Raw genomic sequence first — 25477 nt, forward strand, 5'->3', positions numbered from 1 at the left:
TCGTTGTTGTGTTTATGTTAAAGAAATGCAGTCTTACAAGGCAAAATAGCGTTTGAAAGTTGAATATTATTATTTGGGGGGGGCGCCAGGACTGAAGCTCGCCTAGAGCGCCAAATGTGCTAGGGCCGCCCCTGTATGTAGTCACTTAAAATGTTTTCATTTGGACTATAAAAAGGATCACAAACTCATACATAGTCACTTTAAATGCTTTATTTTTCACACAGACCACAGCACATAACCATTACATGACTAAAGTATTGTTGAGTCAGGACACATGAATGAGTGACAAGACTAAAATATTGTTGAGTCAGGACACACGAATGAGTGACAAGACTAAGATTGTGTTGTCATGACACATGAATGATTGACAGGACTAAGATTGTGTAGAGTCATGACACATGAATGATTGACAGATCTAAGATATATTCAGTAATTGATTATAACCAACTGCACCTCTAATCCCAAAGTCAAACCCTACGTCCTCGCCGTGGGAGGTGGTAACGGGTCGTGGGGTCGTGGGAGGTGGTAACGGGTCATGGGGTCGTGGGAGGTGGTAATGGGTCATGGGGTCTTAGGAGGTGGTTACGGGTCATGGGGTCGTGGGAGATGGTAACGGGTCATGAGGTCATGGGAGGTGGTAACGGGTCATGGGGTCATGGGGTCGTGGGGTCATGGGAGGTGGTAACGGGTCATGGAGTCATGGGGTCATGAGGTCGTGGGAGGTGGTAACGGGTCATGGGGTCATGGGGTCGTGGGAGGTGGTAACGGGTCATGGGGTCATGGGGTCGTGGGAGGTGGGAACGGGTCATGGGGTCATGGGGTCGTGGGAGGTAGTAACGGGTCATGAGGTCGTGGGAGGTGGTAACGGGTCATGCCGGCGAGAGAACTATGGTAATGTGCGTGGGAAACCCCTAGAACCCTAGAAACCCAGAAACCAACACAAAGACAACCATACGGTGGAAGTCCATAGTGTGTGTGTGTGTGTGTGTGTGTGTGTGTGTGTGTGTGTGTGTGTGTGTGTGTGTGTGTGTGTGTGTGTGTGTTTGTGTGTGTGATGGATGATGATAATGTACCTTTAATAAATGGAAGCCACAAATATGGAATAAATGAAGGAAACAAAACTAAATTATCAATTAGACTGATCAGCATGGTGTTGATTCTGGTAAATGTGTGTGTGTGTGTGTGTGTGTGTGTGTGTGTGTGAAAGAGGGTGAGTATATGTGTGAAAGAAGATAAGTGTGCTGTGGGTGTGTGTGTGTGTGTGTGTGTATGTGTATGTGTGTGTGTGTGTGTGTGTGTGTGTGTGTGTGTGTGTGTGTGTGTGTGTGTGTGTGTTTGTGTGAAAGAAGATGATTGTGTGTATGTGTGTGTGAAAGAAGATGAGTGTCTGTATCTCCTGGGAGGTCATGTGATCTAGCGCAAAGATATCGATGATTTAGGATGACCATGAAGTTGAAAGCCTGCATAGAGGGGCTCATCAGTGAATGTGGTGTAGAACGTGTACATGTGTGTGAGTGTGCCAGAGTAGACGCTGTAGAAGGAAAGAGTGCCGCCCTTACGGTCCAGAAACACTCCAAGTCTCCTGGAGCTTAAGGGGGGGGTGTGGGCGGTTTTCCAAATCCTTTGGTGGAAGGAGGAGTAACCAGACGTAAAGAAACGCTCCAGACACCAGGACTTTTCATTCGCGCCAATAGAGCTAGAATAATACCTTCCCTTCCTCGTCATGCTTTTATAGACCACGCCCATTTTACCACCCGCCTCTCCAAGCTCAAACTCCCAGTAACAGCGTCCAATCAGAGGCTCTCTGCTCAGCACCTGATAATGTCTATCAAATCTGTCTAGGTGGTCCGGATATGGCTGCAGTTCATCCACCCATGTCGCCGTCCTGTTCCCCTCAGACAGAAGGACATGTTTGTTTGCTGTGTTTGGGTCCAGTGTGAGCTTACAGTCCCCTGCAAACACACACACACACAGCAGACAACACACACCTTATTGTGACAGTATAAACACAAACCATACACACACACACACACACACCCACACGCACACACACACAAACACCAGTCTACTGGGAAACTATGTGTTAATTAAGTTCACTAGTTCGCCTGTGGATAAGGAGAATAAGTGTGAGCTTAGTGCTACTAGTGAAAGGAGGAGAATGAGGAGGAGGTGGGATACTTTGCTTCTCTGGAGTGGTGACGTGATGGACAGGTAAGGAGGGTTTAACTCTCAAAGAAAGTGGAAGAGGGGTAAATTGCTGTAAATTACTGTCAATCAACCCTATTGGCTCTCCTCACAAACTTCATGTCATTGATCATTAACATAATTAATTTGCGTTTGCAATGTCCACATTAAGTATGGTCGGTTTCTTGCTGTGTTATAATCATGTGCCAATCATTTTCACTGTGTGATTTATTGAGAAACCATCATAGCCATTGTGCTTTCAGAATGACTCTCAAACGTCAGTTGTTTAGGCTATGGCTAACCCTATGGGAATCAGATATGTAGGCTATGGCTAACCCTATGGGAATCAGATATGTAGGCTATGGCTAGCCCTATGGGAATCAGATATGTAGGCTATGGCTAACCCTATGGGAATCAGATATGTAGGCTATGGCTAACCCTATGGGACGTCAGTTGTGTAGGCTATGGCTAACCCTATGGGAATCAGATATGTAGGCTATGGCTAACCCTATGGGAATCATATATGTAGGCTATGGCTAACCCTATGGGAATCAGATACGTAGGCTATGGCTCATCCTATGGGAATCAGATATGTAGGCTATGGCTAACCCTATGGGAATCAGATATGTAGGCTATGGCTCATCCTATGGGAATCAGATATGTAGGCTATGGCTCATCCTATGGGAATCAGATATGTAGGCTATGGCTCATCCTATGGGAATCAGATATGTAGGCTATGGCTCATCCTATGGGAATCAGATATGTAGGCTATGGCTAATCCTATGGGAATCAGATATGTAGGCTATGGCTAATCCTATGGGAATCAGATATGTAGGCTATGGCTCATCCTATGGGAATCAGATATGTAGGCTATGGCTAATCCTATGGGAATCAGATATGTAGGCTATGGCTCATCCTATGGGAATCAGATATGTAGGCTATGGCTCATCCTATGGGAATCAGATATGTAGGCTATGGCTCATCCTATGGGAATCAGATATGTAGGCTATGGCTAATCCTATGGGAATCAGATGATGGAACTGCAAAATAGCTATTCAACTGTTAATTTGTATCACTACTATCTGCAACATATTTTGATGTTTCCTGCTCTGATTGGCTGTTGCCTGGATGTTATTGTGTGAGCATATATATGCTCATATAGGGGACTGATTGAACTGGAAACATTGCTATTCTGTTGTAGTAAGACATTATCTCCTTATTTTGTATCTGCAACTCACTTTGGATGTGTACTCTGTCTGTCTCTCCCTTAGCAAATGACATGTGTCCCCCTTCCCCCTCTTCCTGCTAAAATCCTTTTCATCCTGGTATCACCCCCCCCCCCCCCCCCCCCACCTTCCCTCCATAGGTTAACCCCTCACTGTCTCCCCCCTTCCGCTCACCTAAAGGGTGTGGCCCTCCCATCTCCTTTTGTACTGTAACCTGACTGAAATGTATAAATGCCTACACATTCTGCTATCAGGTAGGCCTTTCTCGAAGCAGCAGCTGAGAGGGGGTCTCCACGCTGAATTAAACCTACAGAAACATGACTTTGTCCTCCGGTCCCTTATTCATCTTTAGCGTGCTTCTTAATATTCTGTCACAGATATGTAGGCTATGGCTAATCCTATGGAAATCAGATTTGTAGGCTATGGCTAACCCTATGGGAATCAGATATGTAGGCTATGGCTAACCCTATGGGAATCAGATATGTAGGCTATGGCTAATCCTATGGGAATCAGATATGTAGGCTATGGCTAATCCTATGGGAATTAGATGGAGAAGTATAGTATTCTATTTGTGTCCTTTATTGGTCGCACACACTTACATACACATCCTGCAAAGCCTGAGTAGTGTGTTTGTGAGTGTGTGGATATGAATAAATGTGTTCCTTCCTGTTAAAGTGTGTGTGTGTGTGTGTATGTGTGTGTCTCTCTGTTTGTGCATGCGTGTTAGTATGAGTAAATGTTTTACTTACTGTTAAAGAATGTGCGTGTCTGAGAGTGTCTCTGTGTTTATCCATGCGTGTATATTAAAGAGTGTCATGTGCGTGTGTCATGTTTGGGGTTAGGTTAAGGAAATCAATCATGTTAGCTTGAAGTGCCCTAATCTGACATGAAAATATTTATTGGATATGACTTCTAGAATGACTCAGAAAACATAAACCTAAGACATACATCTTGAATATTATAGAAGAATAGAACAGAAGAGTATTATGACTGAAACTTACATAGTTGTAGTCGGTGTTTCAAATGTGGATTATTCAGGGCTGCGTTTCGATACCCACGGACTGAAGCTCCCGGGTGCTCTGGGTCTGAAATGAAACTGATCACTTTGTTGTTGACAGGTACATTGATAAAGATCCTGATTGAGTGGTGCAGGGTCTCCCAGACGTCTGGTCTCTTGTACCACGGAACTTCTTCTCCCGGGTCCTGCTCAGGTGTGCTAATGTTGTGACCACTCTTGAAGTTCTCAACTGCCTTTGATATCTTTTTCAGGTACGGCTCCTCGTTACTCAGAGAGGTGAAGCTGAACACAACGGCATCTTTGACATCTAGGTCAATGAGGAAAGAGTCAAGGTCAGGTCCTTGAGGTTTAATCTTGTAAGATCCTAATTTGTTAATGCTCATTGTGACAACGTTGATCTCAGTCTCCTTTCCATCCAGCCACTGCTCCATTTCTTCCCCACTGAAGCCAGATGCATCCTGGGACTTCAGGAGGTCTCTCAGGGCTGTTTCCTCCAGGTCACCTCCTCTGATTGCCGGTATCAGGTCTGACAATTTACGTAGGAACTCAGTGGTGAAAATCCTTAGCCTGCTTTGGAACTCCTCCAGTTTATGGAAAATGTCTTCAGCCTTGATCACTGCGCTACTCTTCAGCAGGTCGTTGGTTCTCACCTCAGCCAGGTGGAAATCATCCATCACCTTCTCCACTGCTGACACAAGTGTCTCTGAGATCATTCTCTTCAGCTTGGACTCAGTGTTAGTAAGCTTGCTCAGAGGATACAACCAGACCTTCACCGGCACAGCCTTCTCTCCTTTCTCCCCCAGAAGACTGGGAAGCATTGTGTACACATCTACAGCCTCCTCAAATGTAGAAGGGAGTTCTTGTAGTTGAATGTCACCATAGAAGTGGCACCTGAAGTTCTGCACCATTTTCCTGTCTTCATTATTCATTTTTAGGCTTCCTTCCCCTTTGATTGAAAATGATGGGATCCTATTGATCATCAAATCTAGGTTTCCCTCGACTTCCTCCCTCTTTGAATTATCTCTGGCTGTTTCTTGGAATTCCATGAGTGCATCAGCCCCATAGAGCACCCCACTCACTACATGTGTAGCGTCTGTCTTGTCAAAGACCTCAGGATTTGGAGTTCCTAGTTCGGATATCATGAGCTCTTTGAACTCAGTGGTTACATGGTATTTCAATGTGACACTGCACTGACGACTGGAGGAGGTCTTCTGGTTGAGATAACTCGCAGAACCTCCCACAGTCACCAGCCCACCGAAGAAACTGGCCTTCAATGAGGCACTCACGTCCAACAGACTGGTCTTCTCACTGAGGGACTTGGACGCTCCCACCTGGAACCTTGTGGTGGGCCGTGGACTGACATGTGTTTTGCTCTTGAAGTCCTCAGTCTTCCAGAGGCTGATACCTGAAATGAGAGGTAGGAGACCTGTGAGATTACCAACACTGGCATGGCCATGACACTAACACAGTACTGACACTGGCATGGCCATAGCACTAATACTAATACATTGAATTAATAGTAAAGATAAAGACACAAGTGAGTGAGTGAGATAAAGAGATGAGTGAGATAAAGATATGAGTGAGATGTATAGATAAGTGAGTTCGATATATAGATGAATAAGATAGAGATGAGTGAATAAGTGGGATAGATATATGAGTGAAATAAAGAGATGAGTGAGTGAGATAGACATAAGTTCTGTTCACACATTGCTTTACTCTGCTGTACCTGGTATGAGTCGGTCGTTCCGTGCGTCGTAGAGCGTGCCCAGATCCAGGGGTCTGCTGAGGGCGCTGACCACCAGCATGGAGTCTCTTTCAACTGGAACAGTAAGAGAAAAGAAACCATTTAGATACCAATGAAAAACCCACTACTACTGAATAAACTTGAATGAACGACTCCTACTGCTGAATCAACAACAACGAATGATTCCTGCTGCTGAATCAACATCATAAATGATGGACTCCTAGTGGTGATTGGATATACATGTATAATTATTGCTACTGAATCAACACAGCAACACTGTACTTAAATTCAATATTCACATAACAGTATAAACACATTAATAAAGTCTTCAAAAGGTACTTGAGGCAGTACTGTATCGTCAATAATGTACTAGGCAAACCCTTGAACAAGGGTGTTGTTAGTACATTATTGACGAGACTGGTTGCCAGCAACATTATAAATAGTTAGTAAATAGTAAGTTGCCTTTCAGCACAAAATGGTTGTGGCCACCAAACGTTGTGTATCGCATTCCAGTAGCCTAGAGAAAATAGTTCCCGTTTGTATGGCTGTTGCTATGCCACAGACAAACAGCATGACATTTGTTAGCCTAGCACCAAAAGTTTGTTGATGATTAGGTACAAGATCGACATTGACGTCCACTTGAATGACTATGGATCCATGATGTTTTGTTTTGTCACCTGAATTATCCGCTTTGGCTAAACGAAAGTCGTTCCCCCCAAAATATCAATGTTTACACGAAACATCTTTGGTAACTGTCAAGCTTGATATGACAACTAATGGTTGTGCTAAAACTACGATAATTTTGAGTATGCACTGATATGGAACGCTCAGGTAAATGTTAGCAAGTGTACAGTACATTATGGCTCAATACAGTACACCCCGTGATTCATTCTCCATCAATCAGAATGCTAAATTGCATCTACCCGTATTATAATGCCTCATAATGATTGACATGAGTCTCTATAATTTTTGTATCCTACAGCTCGAAATGCAAATACCTCTTAATTGGGCATTGTTGACATATTAGCCTGAGGTTCAATGTTGTTTATTCAGCTAATGCGCTTTAATAATAACAGTATTACTAAATTACTAATTACTTATAGAATGCTGGACTTAATATAATTCAATATCATAAGTGCGGCTCTGTGTATTTAAGGGAATGGTAAATCAGTGATAGCTATTGGGTCATAATGTGGCATTAAAACCTGTGGGGGTAGAGGGCCACACAGACATTCCAGGGCCATTACGCAATGGCCATTGTCTCTGACCGAGGTGTCCCAGGTGTGTTTACACCTAACTCATCAATATGCATTTGTAGGGACACTAGTTTTGGAGAGGGACAGCCCTGTAAGCAAAATTACGTCCCCTCGACGTCCTGTAATGGTCTCTCTGAACGTTCTAAAAACGTAAATGTGTATGGTTCCCTTGACAACTCAAGGACGTTTTGCACAACGTTCCAAGACCGTCCCGAGGACGTTGCGGTCACAACTGGGAAACGTTTTCTATAGGTCCTGGGGACGTTATGCAGGACGTTGCAAGCACGTCCCGAGGATGTTGCGGTGACAATTGGGAAACGTTTGCTATAGGTCCTGGGGACGTTATGCAGGACGTTGCAAGCATGTCCCGAGGGCATTGTGGTTAAGTCTGGGGAACGTGTTTCTATAGGTCCTGGGGACGTTCTGCAGGAAGTTGCAAGAACGTCCTGAGGGCATTGTGGTGACTTCTGGGAAACGTGTTTTAGACGTCCTGGGGACGTTAGTCAAGGACGCACCGCGGACGTAGCAGGCACAACCATTTTTGCTAAGCTAAATTAATAAAATAAAATAATAATAGATCGCGGAGCCGTCATTTTGCTTACAGGGCGCACACAGTTCAAGTTCATTTTTATTACACATTTCATATGATAGACATAGACACACACACAGACACACACGCGCTTACAAACTTGATTGCGAGGCATGGGAATTGAACTGTAAACCTTCCTATTACTAAACCACCTCGCTACTGTACTAACACTGTCTGATTACTATTTTGTCACTTTAACACGTTTATCACAGTGTGAGACAGCCAACAAACTTAGTCATTTTTTCCGAGGGTTTGAGGAAAAGCATATTGTAGCGATCTCAGTCACTACGCATTGAGGGTTTTCCGTAATGATTCCTTTTTTAATTAACATCCATGGCACGTCACGGACGTGCGGGCAGGGAGGCAGAATAACTAGCCAAACTAAGAATGATGAAATCAAATAAATATGAATGCTTCTCTACTGATCTGTGCTATAAATGTAATGTCTGCATGATTCCAATACAATGCATACATAGGAAGGTCTATCAAGTGTCTAGCTTTAACATTGAGCTTTCCACAGGCCTTAAAAGATGCTTCAACAGAACGTAGAGCTCACCGGTCAAATTGTCTGATTGGAATTTCTTAAAAATCCCGTCTCGCAAACACAATCTGGATTTGACAACAATCCTAATATTTAGGCCTATAAAGCAAACGTGCACTGCCCTTATTATGTTTTAAAGGAACAGGCTAATCTGCCGTTAGAAAGTTATTTAACAACACGCATATGCTGCATTTTAAATACAGCGCAAACCCTCGGTTTCAAACGAGGAGCGAATTGAGTAAGAAGGATTCAACATGGCCAAGCACAATAGCCTTAAAAGCTTTTTTTCAGAGGCCGAACACAACTGATGAGGGTAAACCGTCTGACGAGGATGAACCTGTAATACCTGCAGTGTTGCGTCTGAACGCGTCTCATTTTATTATACTGTCTATGCCCGTGCGTGAGCGCGCCGAAGTTGCGTAGGAGCCGAGAGGGTATTGGAGACAGAGATTTTGAAAAATTATAGCTCGCACTCGCAGCATATTGAAAATTGGAGCTGTGAACTTAGTTCAAAATTTTGAATTATGAACAATGAACTGAGTCGTTCATGTAGAAAGTGAACTTTCCAAACACTGAATACCTGAAGCCCTAGATGTTCGAACAGCATCACGAGAGAAAAAGCCTAAATGTCGGGCGTTTATGTCGTTATGGAGTGACAAGTTCTCTTGGCTAAGGTGCGAGGTAATTGATAGTCACAGTAAAATGTTCTGTTAGCACTGCGAAAAGGCGACGCAAAGGATTCACAAGAGGGTCGAATAATTTAAGAATCTCTGCTCTCATTGAACAGAGCAATGACCATTTTAACGCCACAGCAGGTTGCGATTAAAGGCCAATTATTGACACACATCAGACATTAATGTTTTTGTTTCCCATTGTAAACTTAGGAAAATAAACATGTTGCCTTCTAAACTACCTGATTATGTTATTATTTAAGCTACGCAGGCCGTCAGTTTTCTTCAATAGGCTAATTTAGAAGCAGAAATAGGCTAGATATTTGGTCGGCTTATCATTAAAATGTCGGGCAAATGAAAAACATTTTTCTCTAGCAGAACCTCTGGTTCAGAGAGGACCATCAGAGGACGTCAAGGGGACGTTTTGGAAGGACCGAATGCGAATGTCCCGCAGAGGACCTAAAGGTTACGGGGACGTTTTTAAAGGACGTCCTGGGGACATATGCGGACATATGCTGCTAAGAACGTTCCCTTAAAGTCCGTTTTAAGGCTCATGCAAATGTCCCGCAGTGGACCACAGGTAAAGGTAACGGGGACGTTTTTGAAGGATGTCCTGGGGACGTATGCTGAGAGACCAAATAAGAACGTTCCCTAAAAGTCCGTTTTAAGGCTCATGCGAACGTCCCGCAGTGGACCACAGGTAAAGGTAACGGGGACGTTTTTGAAGGACGTCCTGGGGACGTATGCTGAGAGACCAAATAAGAATGTTCCCTAAAAGTCCGTTATACGGCTCATGCGAACGTCACACAGAGGATCTGCAGGTAAAGGTTATGGGGACGTTTTTAAAGGACGTCCTGGGGACTTGAGCTAACAGACCAAATTATAAGGTTCCCTAATAGTCCGTTTTAAGGCTCATGCGAACGTCACGCAGAGGACCTGCAGGTAAAGGTTACGGGGACGTTTTTAAAGGACGTCCTAGGGACGTGTGCTGACAGACCAAATTATAAGGTTCCCTAAAAGTCCGTTTTAAGGCTCATGCGAACGTCACGCATGAGGACCACAGGTAAAGGTAACGGGGACGTTTTTGAAGGACGTCCTGGGGACGTGTGCTGAGAGACCAAATTATAATGTTCCCTAAAAGTCTGATTTAAGACTCATGCGAACGTCACAGAAGGACCAAACGTAGACTTGCTACGAACGTCAAAAACGTTCTGGTAACGTCCTCTAGCGAAAGTTGTGGCGGGGACCAATTGGGGACGATTGGGGACCTTGCAAATGTCCTGTTAACGTCCTGGGGACGTTCCCTGTTTGCGGGGAGGTCACTCTGAAATCATAAATATGTAGTAGTGAAACCACACACACTTTCTGAATGCTTAAAGCAGCACAACGGATCAATAGCTATTCACTAAAGGTATGCTAGCAGCTAAAACTAACTCTTGAAATGTGCTGACTTTGACATTATGACAAACTAGTTACTCAACGACTGTCCTTACACAGTCAAACATCAAGCAAGTGCAACACAAGACAAAGCAAGACAGCAAATAAGCTACTTACTAGATCGGCAGAAAGTAAACAAGTCAGGCCAGCGGGCTGTGGCAGGCAAAACTACAGAACACAGTTATATGCCTATGGACCCTCGTATGGCAATGGCACAGAGGCGATTCTCCATATTAAAAGTCATTGTAGCGCCCCAATTTTTTTAAAGCTGTTATTTTAAGGTTAAACTGCTTATCCTAACCCTAATCCTGAAGTATAATTGTTGCATAATGGGGCTTTAACTCACATATGTAAAGCTAACACGTGTATAGCTAACATGTTGTTTACAAGGTTCAGAGTTCAAAAGCCCATTTCCTTCTGTGAAGTGCAATGTGTTACCTTCCGGTGTTACCACCCCATATAAATAAAGTTTGATTTCAGTCACCTTGGCCATATGACACTGTGAAAGCCATACTGGAGAGGAGCAGGCAGAAGTGCAGAGAGAGGAAGATGCGTTGCGGGCAGCGGCTCCAGGAGACACTGAAGGCCCAGGCTGGTCCCATGGCAGCTGTTGCTGAGCAGGAACTTGAGCTCACCCCAATCGGCAGGAACCCTCGTTAGATGAGCCACCTGGTGGATAGAGTAGTGGTGTCACCAACAATGATCTTTGGATGGAACTTGAACTTGGAACTCAGCTGCAGAAGGCAGTATTATTTTGTCCTTTTTCACATTAGTGGCGACTTGCTCATGAAGCTACTGAGTAATGCTGGGCAGAGGAGACATGAAAGACCCACTCTGGGCCTCTGCAAAGAATACATTAAAGTGCTGACTAATGCTAAGCGAAGAGTCTGTAATTGAAACCTTAAAGTGCTGACTGATGCTAAGTGTGGAGACTCTTATTGAAACCTTAAAGTGCTGACTAATGCTAAGTGTGGAGACTCTTATTGAAACCTTAAAGTGCTGACTAATGCTACATGTGGAGACTCTTATTGAAACCTTAAAGTGCTGACTAATGCTAAGTGTGGAGACTCTTATTGAAACCTTAAAGTGCTGACTAATGCTAAGTGTGGAGACTCTTATTGAAACCTTAAAGTGCTGACTAATGCTACATGTGGAGACTCTTATTGAAACCTTAAAGTGCTGACTAATGCTAAGTGTGGAGACTCTTATTGAAACCTTAAAGTGCTGACTAATGCTAAGTGTGGAGACTCTTATTGAAACCTTAAAGTGCTGACTAATGCTAAGTGTGGAGACTCTTATTGAAACCTTAAAGTGCTGACTAATGCTAAATGTGGAGACTCTTATTGAAACCTTAAAGTGCTGACTAATGCTAAGTGTGGAGACTCTTATTGAAACCTTAAAGTGCTGACTAATGCTAAGTGTGGAGACTCTTATTGAAACCTTAAAGTGCTGACTAATGCTAAATGTGGAGACTCTTATTGAAACCTTAAAGTGCTGACTAATGCTAAGTGTGGAGACTCTTATTGAAACCTTAAAGTGCTGACTAATGCTACATGTGGAGACTCTTATTGAAACCTTAAAGTGCTGACTGATGCTAAGTGTGGAGACTCTTATTGAAACCTTAAAGTGCTGACTAATGCTAAGTGTGGAGACTCTTATTGAAACCTTAAAGTGCTGACTAATGCTAAGTGTGGAGACTCTTATTGAAACCTTAAAGTGCTGACTAATGCTAAGTGTGGAGACTCTTATTGAAACCTTAAAGTGCTGACTAATGCTAAATGTGGAGACTCTTATTGAAACCTTAAAGTGCTGACTAATGCTACATGTGGAGACTCTTATTGAAACCTTAAAGTGCTGACTAATGCTAAGTGTGGAGACTCTTATTGAAACCTTAAAGTGCTGACTAATGCTAAGTGTGGAGACTCTTATTGAAACCTTAAAGTGCTGACTAATGCTAAGTGTGGAGACTCTTATTGAAACCTTAAAGTGCTGACTAATGCTAAGTGTGGAGACTCTTATTGAAACCTTAAAGTGCTGACTAATGCTAAGTGTGGAGACTCTTATTGAAACCTTAAAGTGCTGACTAATGCTAAGTGTGGAGACTCTTATTGAAACCTTAAAGTGCTGACTAATGCTAAATGTGGAGACTCTTATTGAAACCTTAAAGTGCTGACTAATGCTAAGTGTGGAGACTCTTATTGAAACCTTAAAGTGCTGACTAATGCTAAATGTGGAGACTCTTATTGAAACCTTAAAGTGCTGACTAATGCTAAGTGTGGAGACTCTTATTGAAACCTTAAAGTGCTGACTAATGCTAAATGAGGAGACTCTTATTGAAACCTTAAAGTGCTGACTAATGCTAAATGTAGAGACTCTTATTGAAACCTTAAAGTGCTGACTAATGCTAAATGTGGAGACTCTTATTGAAATCTTAAAGTGCTGACTAATGCTAAGTGTGGAGACTCTTATTGAAACCTTAAAGTGCTGACTAATGCTAAATGTGGAGACTCTTATTGAAACCTTAAAGTGCTGACTAATGCTAAGTGTGGAGACTCTTATTGAAACCTTAAAGTGCTGACTAATGCTACATGTGGAGACTCTTATTGAAACCTTAAAGTGCTGACTAATGCTAAGCATAGAGACTCTTATTGAAACCTTAAAGTGCTGACTAATGCTAAATGTGGAGACTCTTATTGAAATCTTAAAGTGCTGACTAATGCTAAGTGTGGAGACTCTTATTGAAACCTTAAAGTGCTGACTAATGCTAAATGTGGAGACTCTTATTGAAATCTTAAAGTGCTGACTAATGCTAAGTGTGGAGACTCTTATTGAAACCTTAAAGTGCTGACTAATGCTAAATGTGGAGACTCTTATTGAAACCTTAAAGTGCTGACTAATGCTAAGTGTGGAGACTCTTATTGAAACCTTAAAGTGCTGACTAATGCTACATGTGGAGACTCTTATTGAAACCTTAAAGTGCTGACTAATGCCAATACTAAAAAGGATTCATCTCTCAAGGGAATGTGCTTTCTTCTAAAAAAACCTGACACTCCACTCAGCCAAGGCAGGTTTCTGACAAACACATAAAGCCACAGAGAGGGTGTTTGTGCCCACAATGTTTAAACAATTCACTCCAAATACACACACACCCCACACACACGCGCCTCACACACACGGCCCGCACACACGCCTCACACACACACACACGCACACAGACACACACACACACACACACTCATGCACACACACGCACACACACACACACACACACACAAACACACACACACACACACACACACACACACACACACACACACACACACACACACACACACACACACACACACACACACACACACACACACACACACACACACACACACACACACACTCAAACCATACCTGCTAACTCTCCCATTTTTCCCGGGTATTCTGATCAATCTCCTTGTCATTTCTCCCGGTAATATCTCGCTTTTTTACAAGGTCCAAATGTATTTTTATTAATAATCAAATCAAAATTTGTGTTCTCACTTTGTGCTCTCTCTTGACTTGCAAAACACACTATATTAAGCCTCCTTTATAGTGCACCCCATCTAAGAAAACACCTAGGGCAGCCAAGTCAGCAACAGTATTATACTGTATATCCTGAGACTTGTGCAAGGCTTACATTAACTGTTTCTGTGATTTTGTTAAAAGTGTCATCAATACATACTGATTTATTGCAATAGTTAGTTGTTTTAATAATATTAAATAAGCGACTGTGAATACATGTATTGTGAATACATATATAATAATAAATAAATACATTTGTTTTGATAATAAATACAGTACATACTAAATCTTATTTATATACTGAAGACTACATAATGCATAATAAATACATTGTCTATAAATACTTATATGCACAACATCCCTCAAAACCAGCATTTGAACACCTCATTCATCCATGCCCTCAAAACTCCACAACCATCACCGCTGAAATCTCCCGGATTTTGCTACCTAAATGTCAGCAGCTATGGATCAAACCATCTCTAAAAAACGTACCTTGATCCAACTAACCTGGCTAATTACAGGCTTATATCCAACCTCCCTTTCCTCTCAAAAATACTTGGAAAAAACAACTCGCCTCTACATAAAAACATTATCAAAGGAGATGTGCTGTTAATACAAGTATAACAGACTGCTGTAAGGTGCAAATACACGTAGCACTCAACAATGTCAGATATTCAGTGGGCCTTCATCACTGCAACTGAGGCGTACATGGCTGGTTGGCCGTGCGAATGTAAAAATATAATGGGTGTTAAATTTGATTAATGAAATTCCTCCCCCACCGCCAATTTAAACAACGTGGAGTTAGAGAAACAGTGTAAATATTCCACTTAAGTTTTTCACCAAAGGACTTTGCATTTTGCTTCAATTTAGAAGAGTAACTTACTTGCAGTACTTTGTATTAAGTCATGCAGTCACAGAGGGAATTCGAAATAAACGCCTGCTACCTTCTGCAGCTGAGTTAAATAAACGCCTGCTACCTTCTGCAGCTGAGTTAAATAGACGCCTGTTACCTTCTGCAGCTGAGGTAAATAAAGGCCTGTTACCTTCTGCAGCTGAGTTAAATAGACGCCTGTTACCTTCTGCAGCTGAGTTAAATAGACGCCTGTTACCTTCTGCAGCTGAGGTAAATAAAGGCCTGCTACCTTCTGCAGCTGAGTTAAATAGACGCCTGTTACCTTCTGCAGCTGAGTTAAATAGACGCCTGTTACCTTCTGCAGCTGAGTTAAATAGACGCCTGTTACCTTCTGCAGCTGAGGTAAATAAAGGCCTGCTACCTTCTGCAGCTGAGTTAAATAGACGCCTGTTACCTTCTGCAGCTGAGTTAAATAAACGCCTGTTACCTTCTGCAGCTGAGTTAAATAGACGCCTGTTACCTTCTGCAGCTGAGTTAAATAGACGCCTGTTACCTTCTGCAGCTGAGTTAAATAAAGGCCTGTTACCTTCTGCTGTCCAGGAATGAATTCCCCATTTTAAGTAATCACATTTTTTTGTAATTATTGTCGTCTAGAACATGCAAAATATTTTAAAATATGTACTGTTGGGTTTAAGATTGTTGTTTTGAACATGTAACAACAACATCAACAGAAGTACAATGTAAAGCTGCAAGAAACCTCTGAATTCTGACTGCGAGGATAGTGCCTGATATGTTCGTGATGTGCATGACCATGAACCATCAAATTACAATCTAATGCAAGACTATCGACGTGCAAAAGCCATCAACCCGAAAAGCAGAACAAACCTGCATACCATTGCCTTAAAATACTCACCAGGTACTCGTTCCTTGTCAGGTCTGTTGTGTGCGTTTGCGCGTCTAGCAGTCGTTCTCTTGCCAAAGTCCGACGATTCAATATACTGTGGAGCGCAGATACTTATATACACACACCAGAGGGCGGATCAGATACTTACGTATATACACCAGAGGGCGGTTTGGAATAGCAAGCATTCCAAAGTCCTGTGTGTGTGTGTGTGTGTGTGTGTGTGTGTGTGTGTGTGTGTGTGTGTGTGAGTGTGTGTGTGTGTGTGTGTGTGTGAGTGTGTGTGTGTGTGTGTGTGTGTGTGTGTGTGTGTGTGTGTGTGTGTGTGTGTGTGTGTGTGTGTGTGTGTGTGTGTGTATGTGTGTATGTGCTATGCTAATAAAGACATTCCTTACATCTGGGGATTTTTAATTTCAGTTTGTTTCCCAGTTTGTTTCCTGGTTCTGTGTAAGTGCCAAACTAATAAATGCATTCCTTACACCTGGGAATTTTTAATTTCAGTTTGTTTCCCGGTTCTGTGCACATGTTATGCAAATGTAGACATTCCTTACATCTGGGCATGTTGCCAGTATCTTACCCAGCATATTCAATAACAAGTACATATGCAGATTAGGGACAATCTATTCTTTTGTGATATTCCAGTCAAATGCTACAAAAAATTACTCATAATCTAGTCTAGTTCAGTGTAGTGGTGTAATGTGGCCTTCTTATAGTCTAGTCTAGTTCAGTGTAGTGGTGTGATGAGGCCTTCTTATAGCCTAGTCTAGTTCAGTGTAGTGGTGTAATGTGGCCTTCTTATAGTCTAGTTCAGTGTAGTGGAGTGATGAGGCCTTCTTATAGTCTAGTTCAGTGTAGTGGTGTGATGAGGCCTTCTTATAGTCTAGTTCAGTGTAGTGGTGTGATGAGACCTTCTTATAGTCTAGTCTATGTGTTGTGAGATTCATGTGTCACTTAGGGGAGCAGGTACATAAGAACAGCTCATGTTCATAAACTAGTTAAACCTGATTCAGAAAAAAAACATTCAGAGTTTAGCTCCAAAGGCACGAACGCCACAGGCTGCTGGCTCACCAGCCTGCTCATCACGTGCTCTGAAAGCTGGTGCTAACGAATGCACTAACACCACTGTACCCCGAGAGGAAAGGGCACTAATGTAGCTGAGACCGGTCCGTTTAATGAACCATTGCCAACCGTAATTGAATGACGTCAACAGACACTGAATAAAGAGAGAGTAGACTTTATAAACACAATATGAGAGAAGAGACTTAATAAACACAATAGGAGAGTAAAGACCCTAGACACACAAAGGCCCCACATACACGCCCTACACACATCCCACACAAGCCCCACACACACACACACACACACAGGCCCCACACACAAGCCTCACCCACAAGCACAACGACCTCACACACAAGCCTCACACCCACAAAGGCCCCACACACACCCCACAAACAGGCCCCACACACACAGTGACACAGGCCCCAGACACAAACACACACAGGACCCAAACACACGCCCCACACACAAACACACAGGACCCACACACACGCCACACACACACAGGCCTCACACAGACACCATGAACGGGCCTCACACACACAAACACACACAGGCCCCACACACACAAACACACACAGGCCCCACACACACAAACACAAAAAGGCCCCACACACAAACCTCACACACACACACACACAGGCCCCACACACAAGCCTCACACACACACACACACAGGCCCCACACACATGCCTCACACACACACACAGGCCCCACACACAAGCCTCACACACACACACAAAGGCCCCAAATACACGCCCTAAACACATCCCACACAAGCCCCCCACACACACACACAAAGGCCCCAAATACACGCCCTAAACACAACACACACAAGCCCCCCACACACAAACACACACAGGCCTCACACACAAGCCTCAAACACAAGCCTCACACACACAAAGGCCCCACACACACCCCACAAACAGGCCCCACACACACAGAGACACAGGCCCCACACACAAACACACACAGGACCCACACACAAACACACACAAACACACACAGGACCCACACACACGCCCCACACACAAGCCTCACACACACACACACACAGGCCCCACACACAAGCCTCACACACACACACACAGGCCCCACACATAAGCCTCACACACACACACAAGGCCCCACACACAAGCCTCACACACACACACACATAGGCCCCACACACAAGCCTCACACACACACACACACACACACACACAGGCCCAACACACAAGCCTCACACACACACAGGCCCCACACAAAAGCCTCACACACACACACACACACACACACACACACACACACAAAGGCCCCACATACACGCCCTACACACATCCCACACAAGCCCCACACACACACACACAGGCCCCACACACAAGCATCACCCACACACACACACACACACACACACACACACAAAGGCCCCACATACACGCCCTACACACATCCCACACAAGCCCCACACACACACAAACAGGCCCCACACACACAGAGACACAGGTAGCTGAGGTCCGTTTAATGAACCATCGCCAACCGTAATTGAATGACAACAACAAACATTTAATAAGGGGAGACTAGACTAAATACATAGACTATGAGGGTAGAGACTTAATAAACACAATAGGAGTGACTAGACTTAATAAACACTATATGAGAGACTAGACTTTATAAACACAATAGAAGATCAAATAATGTATAAACATAATAGGAGACTTAAAACGTAATAAACATAGTACGAGATTAAAGTTCATCAGTTGACCAGCAGTTTGTTTCCTGGTTCTGTGTACGTGCCATGCTAATGGAGACATTCCTTACACCTGTGGATTTGTGTGTGTGTGTGTGTGTGTGTGTATGTGTGTGTGTGTGTGTGTGTGTGTGCGCGTGTGTGTGAGTGTGTGTTTGTGTGTGTGTGTGTGTTTGTGCGCAAATGAAGACATTCCTTGAATCTGGGGATAATCAATTTCATTTTGTTTCCTGGTTCTGTGCACTTGCTATGCAAATGAAGACATTCCTTACACCTTGGGTTTTTTCATTTTATTTTATTTCCCGGTTCTGTGCACTTGCTATGCAAATGAAGACACTCCTTACACCTTGGGTTTTTTCATTTCATTTTATTTCCCGGTTCTGTGTATGTGCCATACTAATGAAACATTCCTTACTGGGCACGGTCCGTGTATCTTATCTAGCTTATTCAACAACAAGTATATGTGCAGATTGGGGACATGCTATTCTTTTGTGACATTCAAGGCAACATTCCAGAAAAGTCAAATGCTACTAAAAATAACTTTTTCGTAGTCTAGGCTAGGTCAGTGTAGTGGTGTGATGAGGCCTTCTTATAGTCTAGTCTAGTTCAGTGTAGTGGTGTGATGAGGCCTTCTTATAGCCTAGCCTTATTCAATGTAGTGGTGTGATGAGGCCTTCTTATAGTCTAGTCTAGTTCAGTGTATTGGAGTGATGAGGCCTTCTTATAGTCTAGTCTAGTTCAGTGTAGTGGTGTGATGAGGCCTTCTTATAGCCTAGCCTTAATCAATGTAGTGGTGTGATGAGGCCTTCTTATAGTCTAGTTCAGTGTAGTGGTGTGATGAGGCCTTCTTATAGTCTAACCTAGTTCAGTGTGGTGGAGTGATGTGGCCTTCTTATAGTCTAGTCTAGTTCAGTGTAGTGGAGTGATGAGGCCTTCTTATAGTCTAGTTCAGTGTAGTGGTGTGATGAGGCCTTCTTATAGTCTAGTCTAGTTCAGTGTATTGGAGTGATGAGGCCTTCTTATAGTCTAGTCTAGTTCAGTGTAGTGGTGTGATGAGGCCTTCTTATAGTCTAGTCTAGTTCAGTGTAGTGGTGTGATGAGGCCTTCTTATAGTTTAGTTCAGTGTAGTGGAGTGATGAGGCCTTCTTATAGCCTAGCCTTATTCAATGTAGTGGTGTGATGAGGCCTTCTTATAGTCTAGTTCAGTGTAGTGGAGTGATGAGGCCTTCTTATAGTCTAGTTCAGTGTAGTGGAGTGATGAGGCCTTCTTATAGTCTAGTTCAGTGTAGTGGAGTGATGAGGCCATCTTATAGCCTAGTCTAGATCAGTGTAGTGGAGTGATGAGGCCTTCTTATAGTCTAGTTCAGTGTAGTGGAGTGATGAGGCCTTCTTATAGTCTAGTCTAGTTCAGTGTAGTGGAGTGATGAGGCCTTCTTATAGTCTAGTTCAGTGTAGTGGAGTGATGAGGCCTTCTTATAGTCTAGTTCAGTGTAGTGGAGTGATGAGGCCTTCTTATAGTCTAGTCTAGTTCAGTGTAGTGGAGTGATGAGGCCTTCTTATAGTCTAGTTCAGTGTAGTGGAGTGATGAGGCCTTCTTATAGTCTAGTCTAGTTCAGTGTAGTGGAGTGATGAGGCCTTCTTATAGTCTAGTCTAGTTCAGTGTAGTGGTGTGATGAGGCCTTCTTATAGTCTAGTTCAGTGTAGTGGAGTGATGAGGCCTTCTTATAGTCTAGTCTAGTTCAGTGTAGTGGAGTGATGAGGCCTTCTTATAGTCTAGTCTAGTTCAGTGTAGTGGAGTGATGAGGCCTTCTTATAGTCTAGTCTAGTTCAGTGTAGTGGTGTGATGTATCCTTCTTATAGCATTAGAGTTTAGAGGTGATATGCTATGTCATCTTATCTTTTTTTTTCACATTTTCACATTCTTCACACTCACCTCACACACACGCTCCACACACAGGCCCCACACACATCCCACACAATTCTCACACACACACACACACAGGCCCCACACACAAGCCTCACACACACACACAGGCCCCACACACACACACACACACAAGCCTCACACACACACACAGGCTTCACACACAAGCCTCACACACACACACAAAGGCCCCACATACACACCCTACACACATCCCACACAAGCCCCACACACACACACACAGGCCCCACACACAAGCCTCACCCACACACACACAGGCCTCACACACAAGCCTCACACACACAAAGGCCCCACACACACCCCACACACAGGCCCCACACACACAGAGACACAGGCCCCACACACAAACACACACAGGACCCAAACACACGCCCCACACACAAACACACACAGGACCCACACACACGCTACACACACACAGGCCTCAAACAGACACCATGAACGGGCCTCACACACAAAAACACACACAGGCCCCACACACAGAGGCCCCACACACATCCCACACAAGCCTCACACACACACTCACACACAGGCCCCACACACAAGCCTCACACACACACAGGCCCCACACACAAGCCTCACACACACGCACACACACAGGCCTCACACACACACACACACACAAGCCTCACACACACACACACAGGCTTCACACACAAGCCTCACACACACACACACACAAAGGCCCCACATACACACCCTACACACATCCCACACAAGCCTAACACACACACACACAGGCCCCACACACAAGCCTCACACACACACACACACACACAGGCCCCACACACAAGCCTCACACACACACACACACAAGCCCCCCCCCCACACACACACACAGGCCCTACACACAAACCTCACCCACACACACACAGGCCCCACCCACAAGCCTCACACACACACACACACAGGCCCCACACACAAGCCTCACCCACACACACAAAGGCCCCACATACAGGCCCTACACACATCCCACACAAGCCTCACCCACACACACACCGGCCCCACACACACAGGCCCCACACATACACACACACAGGCCCCACACACACACACACACACAGGCCCCACACACACAGGCCCCACACACACACACACACAGGCCCAACACACACAGGCCCCACACACACACACACACAGGCCCAACACACACAGGCCCCACACACACACACACACAGGCCCCACACATACACACACACAGGCCCCACATGCACACCTCACATACACGCATCACACACAGGCCTCACACACACACCTCACACACACATACACGCCACACACACAAACCTCACACACACACCTCACACACACGGCCCACAAACACGCCTCACACGCACACACAAGCCTCAGACACACGCCTCACACACAGGCCTCACACACACACCCCACACACACTCCTCACACACACACTCCTCACACACACACCTCCTACACACAGGCCCCACACACACACCCCACACACACACTCCTCACACACACACCCCACACACACACCTCACACACACTCCTTACACACACACAGGCCCCACACACACAACTCACACACACTCCTCACACACACACAGGCCCCACACACACACCCCACACACACACCTCACACACACTCCTTACACACACAGGCCTCACACACACTCCTCACACACACTCCTAACACACACACACCTCACACACACACAGGCCTTACACACACACCTCACACACACACAGGCCCCACACACACTCCTTACACACACAGGCCACACACACATCCTACACACAGGCCCCACACACACACTCCTACACACACACAGGCCTCACACACACACACACACCTCACACACACACAGGCCCCACACACACTCCTTACACACACAGGCCACACACACATCCTACACACAGGCCACACACACACTCCTCACACACACAGGCCCCTCACACTCTCTCCTCACACACACACCTCACACACACTCCTCACACACACAAAGGCCCCACAAACCTCACACACACACCTCACACACACACAGGCCCCACACACCTCACACACATGCCCCACACACACACCTCACACACTCACTACACACACACACACAATCCTCACACACACGCCTCACACACACACGACCCACACACTCCACACACACAAAGAGCCCCCCCCCCCCCACACACACACACACACACAGAGCCCGCACACACAGGCCCCAAACACACTCCTCACACACACACCTCACAGACACACTCCTCACACACACTCCTCACACACACACTCCTCACACACACACTCCTCACACACACACCTCACACACACACTCCTCACACACACTCCTCACACACACACTCCTCACACACACACTCCTCACACACACACCTCACACACAGGCCTCACACACACAGGCCCCAAACACACACGCTACACACACACAGGTCTCACACACACTCCTCACACACACATCTCACACACAGGCCACACACACACACACACACACACTCCACACACACACACACAGACACACACACACAAACACACACACACACACACTCCTCACACACACACTCCTCACACACACAGGCCCCACACACACACCTCACACACACACCTCACACACACTCCTCACACAAACTCCTCACACACACTCCTCACACACACTCCACTCACACACACTCCTCACACACACACTCCTCACACACACACACCTCACACACACACTCCTCACACAAACACTCCACACACACACACTCCTCACACACACACACACCTCACACACACTCCTCACACACACACACACACCTCACACACACACTCCTCACACACACTCCTCACACACACTCCTCACACACACACTCCTCACACACACACTCCTCACACACACACTCCTCACACACACACACCTCACACACACTCCTCACACACACACACACCTCACACACACACTCCTCACACACACACTCCTCACACACACACTCCTCACACACACACACCTCACACACACACTCCTCACACACACACTCCACACACACACACTCCTCACACACACACACCTCACACACACTCCTCACACACACACACTCCTCACACACACACTCCTCACACACACACACCTCACACACACACTCCTCACACACACACTCCACACACACACACTCCTCACACACACACACCTCACACACACTCCTCACACACACACACACCTCACACACACACTCCTCACACACACTCCTCACACACACTCCTCACACACACTTTCCTCACACACACACTCCTCACACACACACACTCCTCACACACACTCCTCACACACACACTCCTCACACACACACTCCTCACACACACACTCCCCACACACACTCCTCACACACACTCCTCACACACACTCCTCACACACACACTCCTCACACACACACTCCTCACACACACACTCCCCACACACACTCCTCACACACACTCCTCACACACACACCTCACACACAGGCCCCTTACACACACTCCTCACACACACTCCTCACACACACACAGGCCACACACACACAGGCCCCACACACACACCTCACACTAAGGGCCCACACACACACTCCTCACACACACACTCCTCACACACACACACTCCTCACACACACACACGCCTCACACACACACAGGCCCCACACACGACCCACACACTCCACACACACAAAGAGCCCCCCCCCCCCCCCACACACACACACACACACAGAGCCCACACACACAGGCCCCAAACACACTCCTCACACACACACCTCACACACACACTCCTCACACACACTCCTCACACACACTCCTCACACACACACTCCACACACACACACACTCCTCACACACACAGGCCCCAAACACACTCCTCACACACACACTCCTCACACACACACTCCTCACACACACTCCTCACACACACACTCCTCACACACACACTCCTCACACACACACTCCACACACACACACTCCTCACACACACACTCCACACACACACACACCTCACACACACTCCTCACACACACACACACCTCACACACACACTCCTCACACACACTACTCACACACACTCCTCACACACACTTTCCTCACACACACACTCCTCACACACACACACTCCTCACACACACTCCTCACACACACACTCCTCACACACACACTCCTCACACACACACTCCCCACACACACTCCTCACACACACTCCTCACACACACTCCTCACACACACACTCCTCACACACACACTCCTCACACACACACTCCCCACACACACTCCTCACACACACTCCTCACACACACACCTCACACACACTCCTCACACACAGGCCCCTTACACACACTCCTCACACACACACACACACACACACAGGCCACACACACACACTCCTCACACACACACTCCTCACACACACACACCTCACACACACACTCCTCACACACACACTCCACACACACACACTCCTCACACACACACACCTCACACACACTCCTCACACACACACACACCTCACACACACACTCCTCACACACACTCCTCACACACACTCCTCACACACACTTTCCTCACACACACACTCCTCACACACACACACTCCTCACACACACTCCTCACACACACACTCCTCACACACACACTCCTCACACACACACTCCCCACACACACTCCTCACACACACTCCTCACACACACTCCTCACACACACACTCCTCACACACACACTCCCCACACACACTCCTCACACACACTCCTCACACACACACCTCACACACACTCCTCACACACAGGCCCCTTACACACACTCCTTACACACACTC

General features: G+C 45.6%; 1 protein-coding gene across 1 annotated transcript in view; it reads right to left on the reverse strand.

Moving 5' to 3' along the window:
* Positions 1-1413: 1413 nt before the first annotated feature.
* LOC308369788 (stonustoxin subunit beta-like) overlaps positions 1414-25477 on the reverse strand; it is a gene marked incomplete at both ends in the record, with an annotated part of 28468 nt that continues 4404 nt past the window's right edge. Inside the window, 3 exons of the mRNA XM_080844323.1 lie at positions 1414-1952; positions 4412-5833; positions 6155-6247. Coding sequence (XP_080700449.1) covers positions 1414-1952; positions 4412-5833; positions 6155-6247 — 2054 coding nt within the window. The remainder of the gene's footprint in view (positions 1953-4411; positions 5834-6154; positions 6248-25477) is intronic.

The sequence above is a fragment of the Sprattus sprattus genome (assembly GCF_963457725.1).
Source record: "Sprattus sprattus genome assembly, chromosome: 1".
Lineage (NCBI taxonomy): Eukaryota > Metazoa > Chordata > Actinopteri > Clupeiformes > Clupeidae > Sprattus > Sprattus sprattus.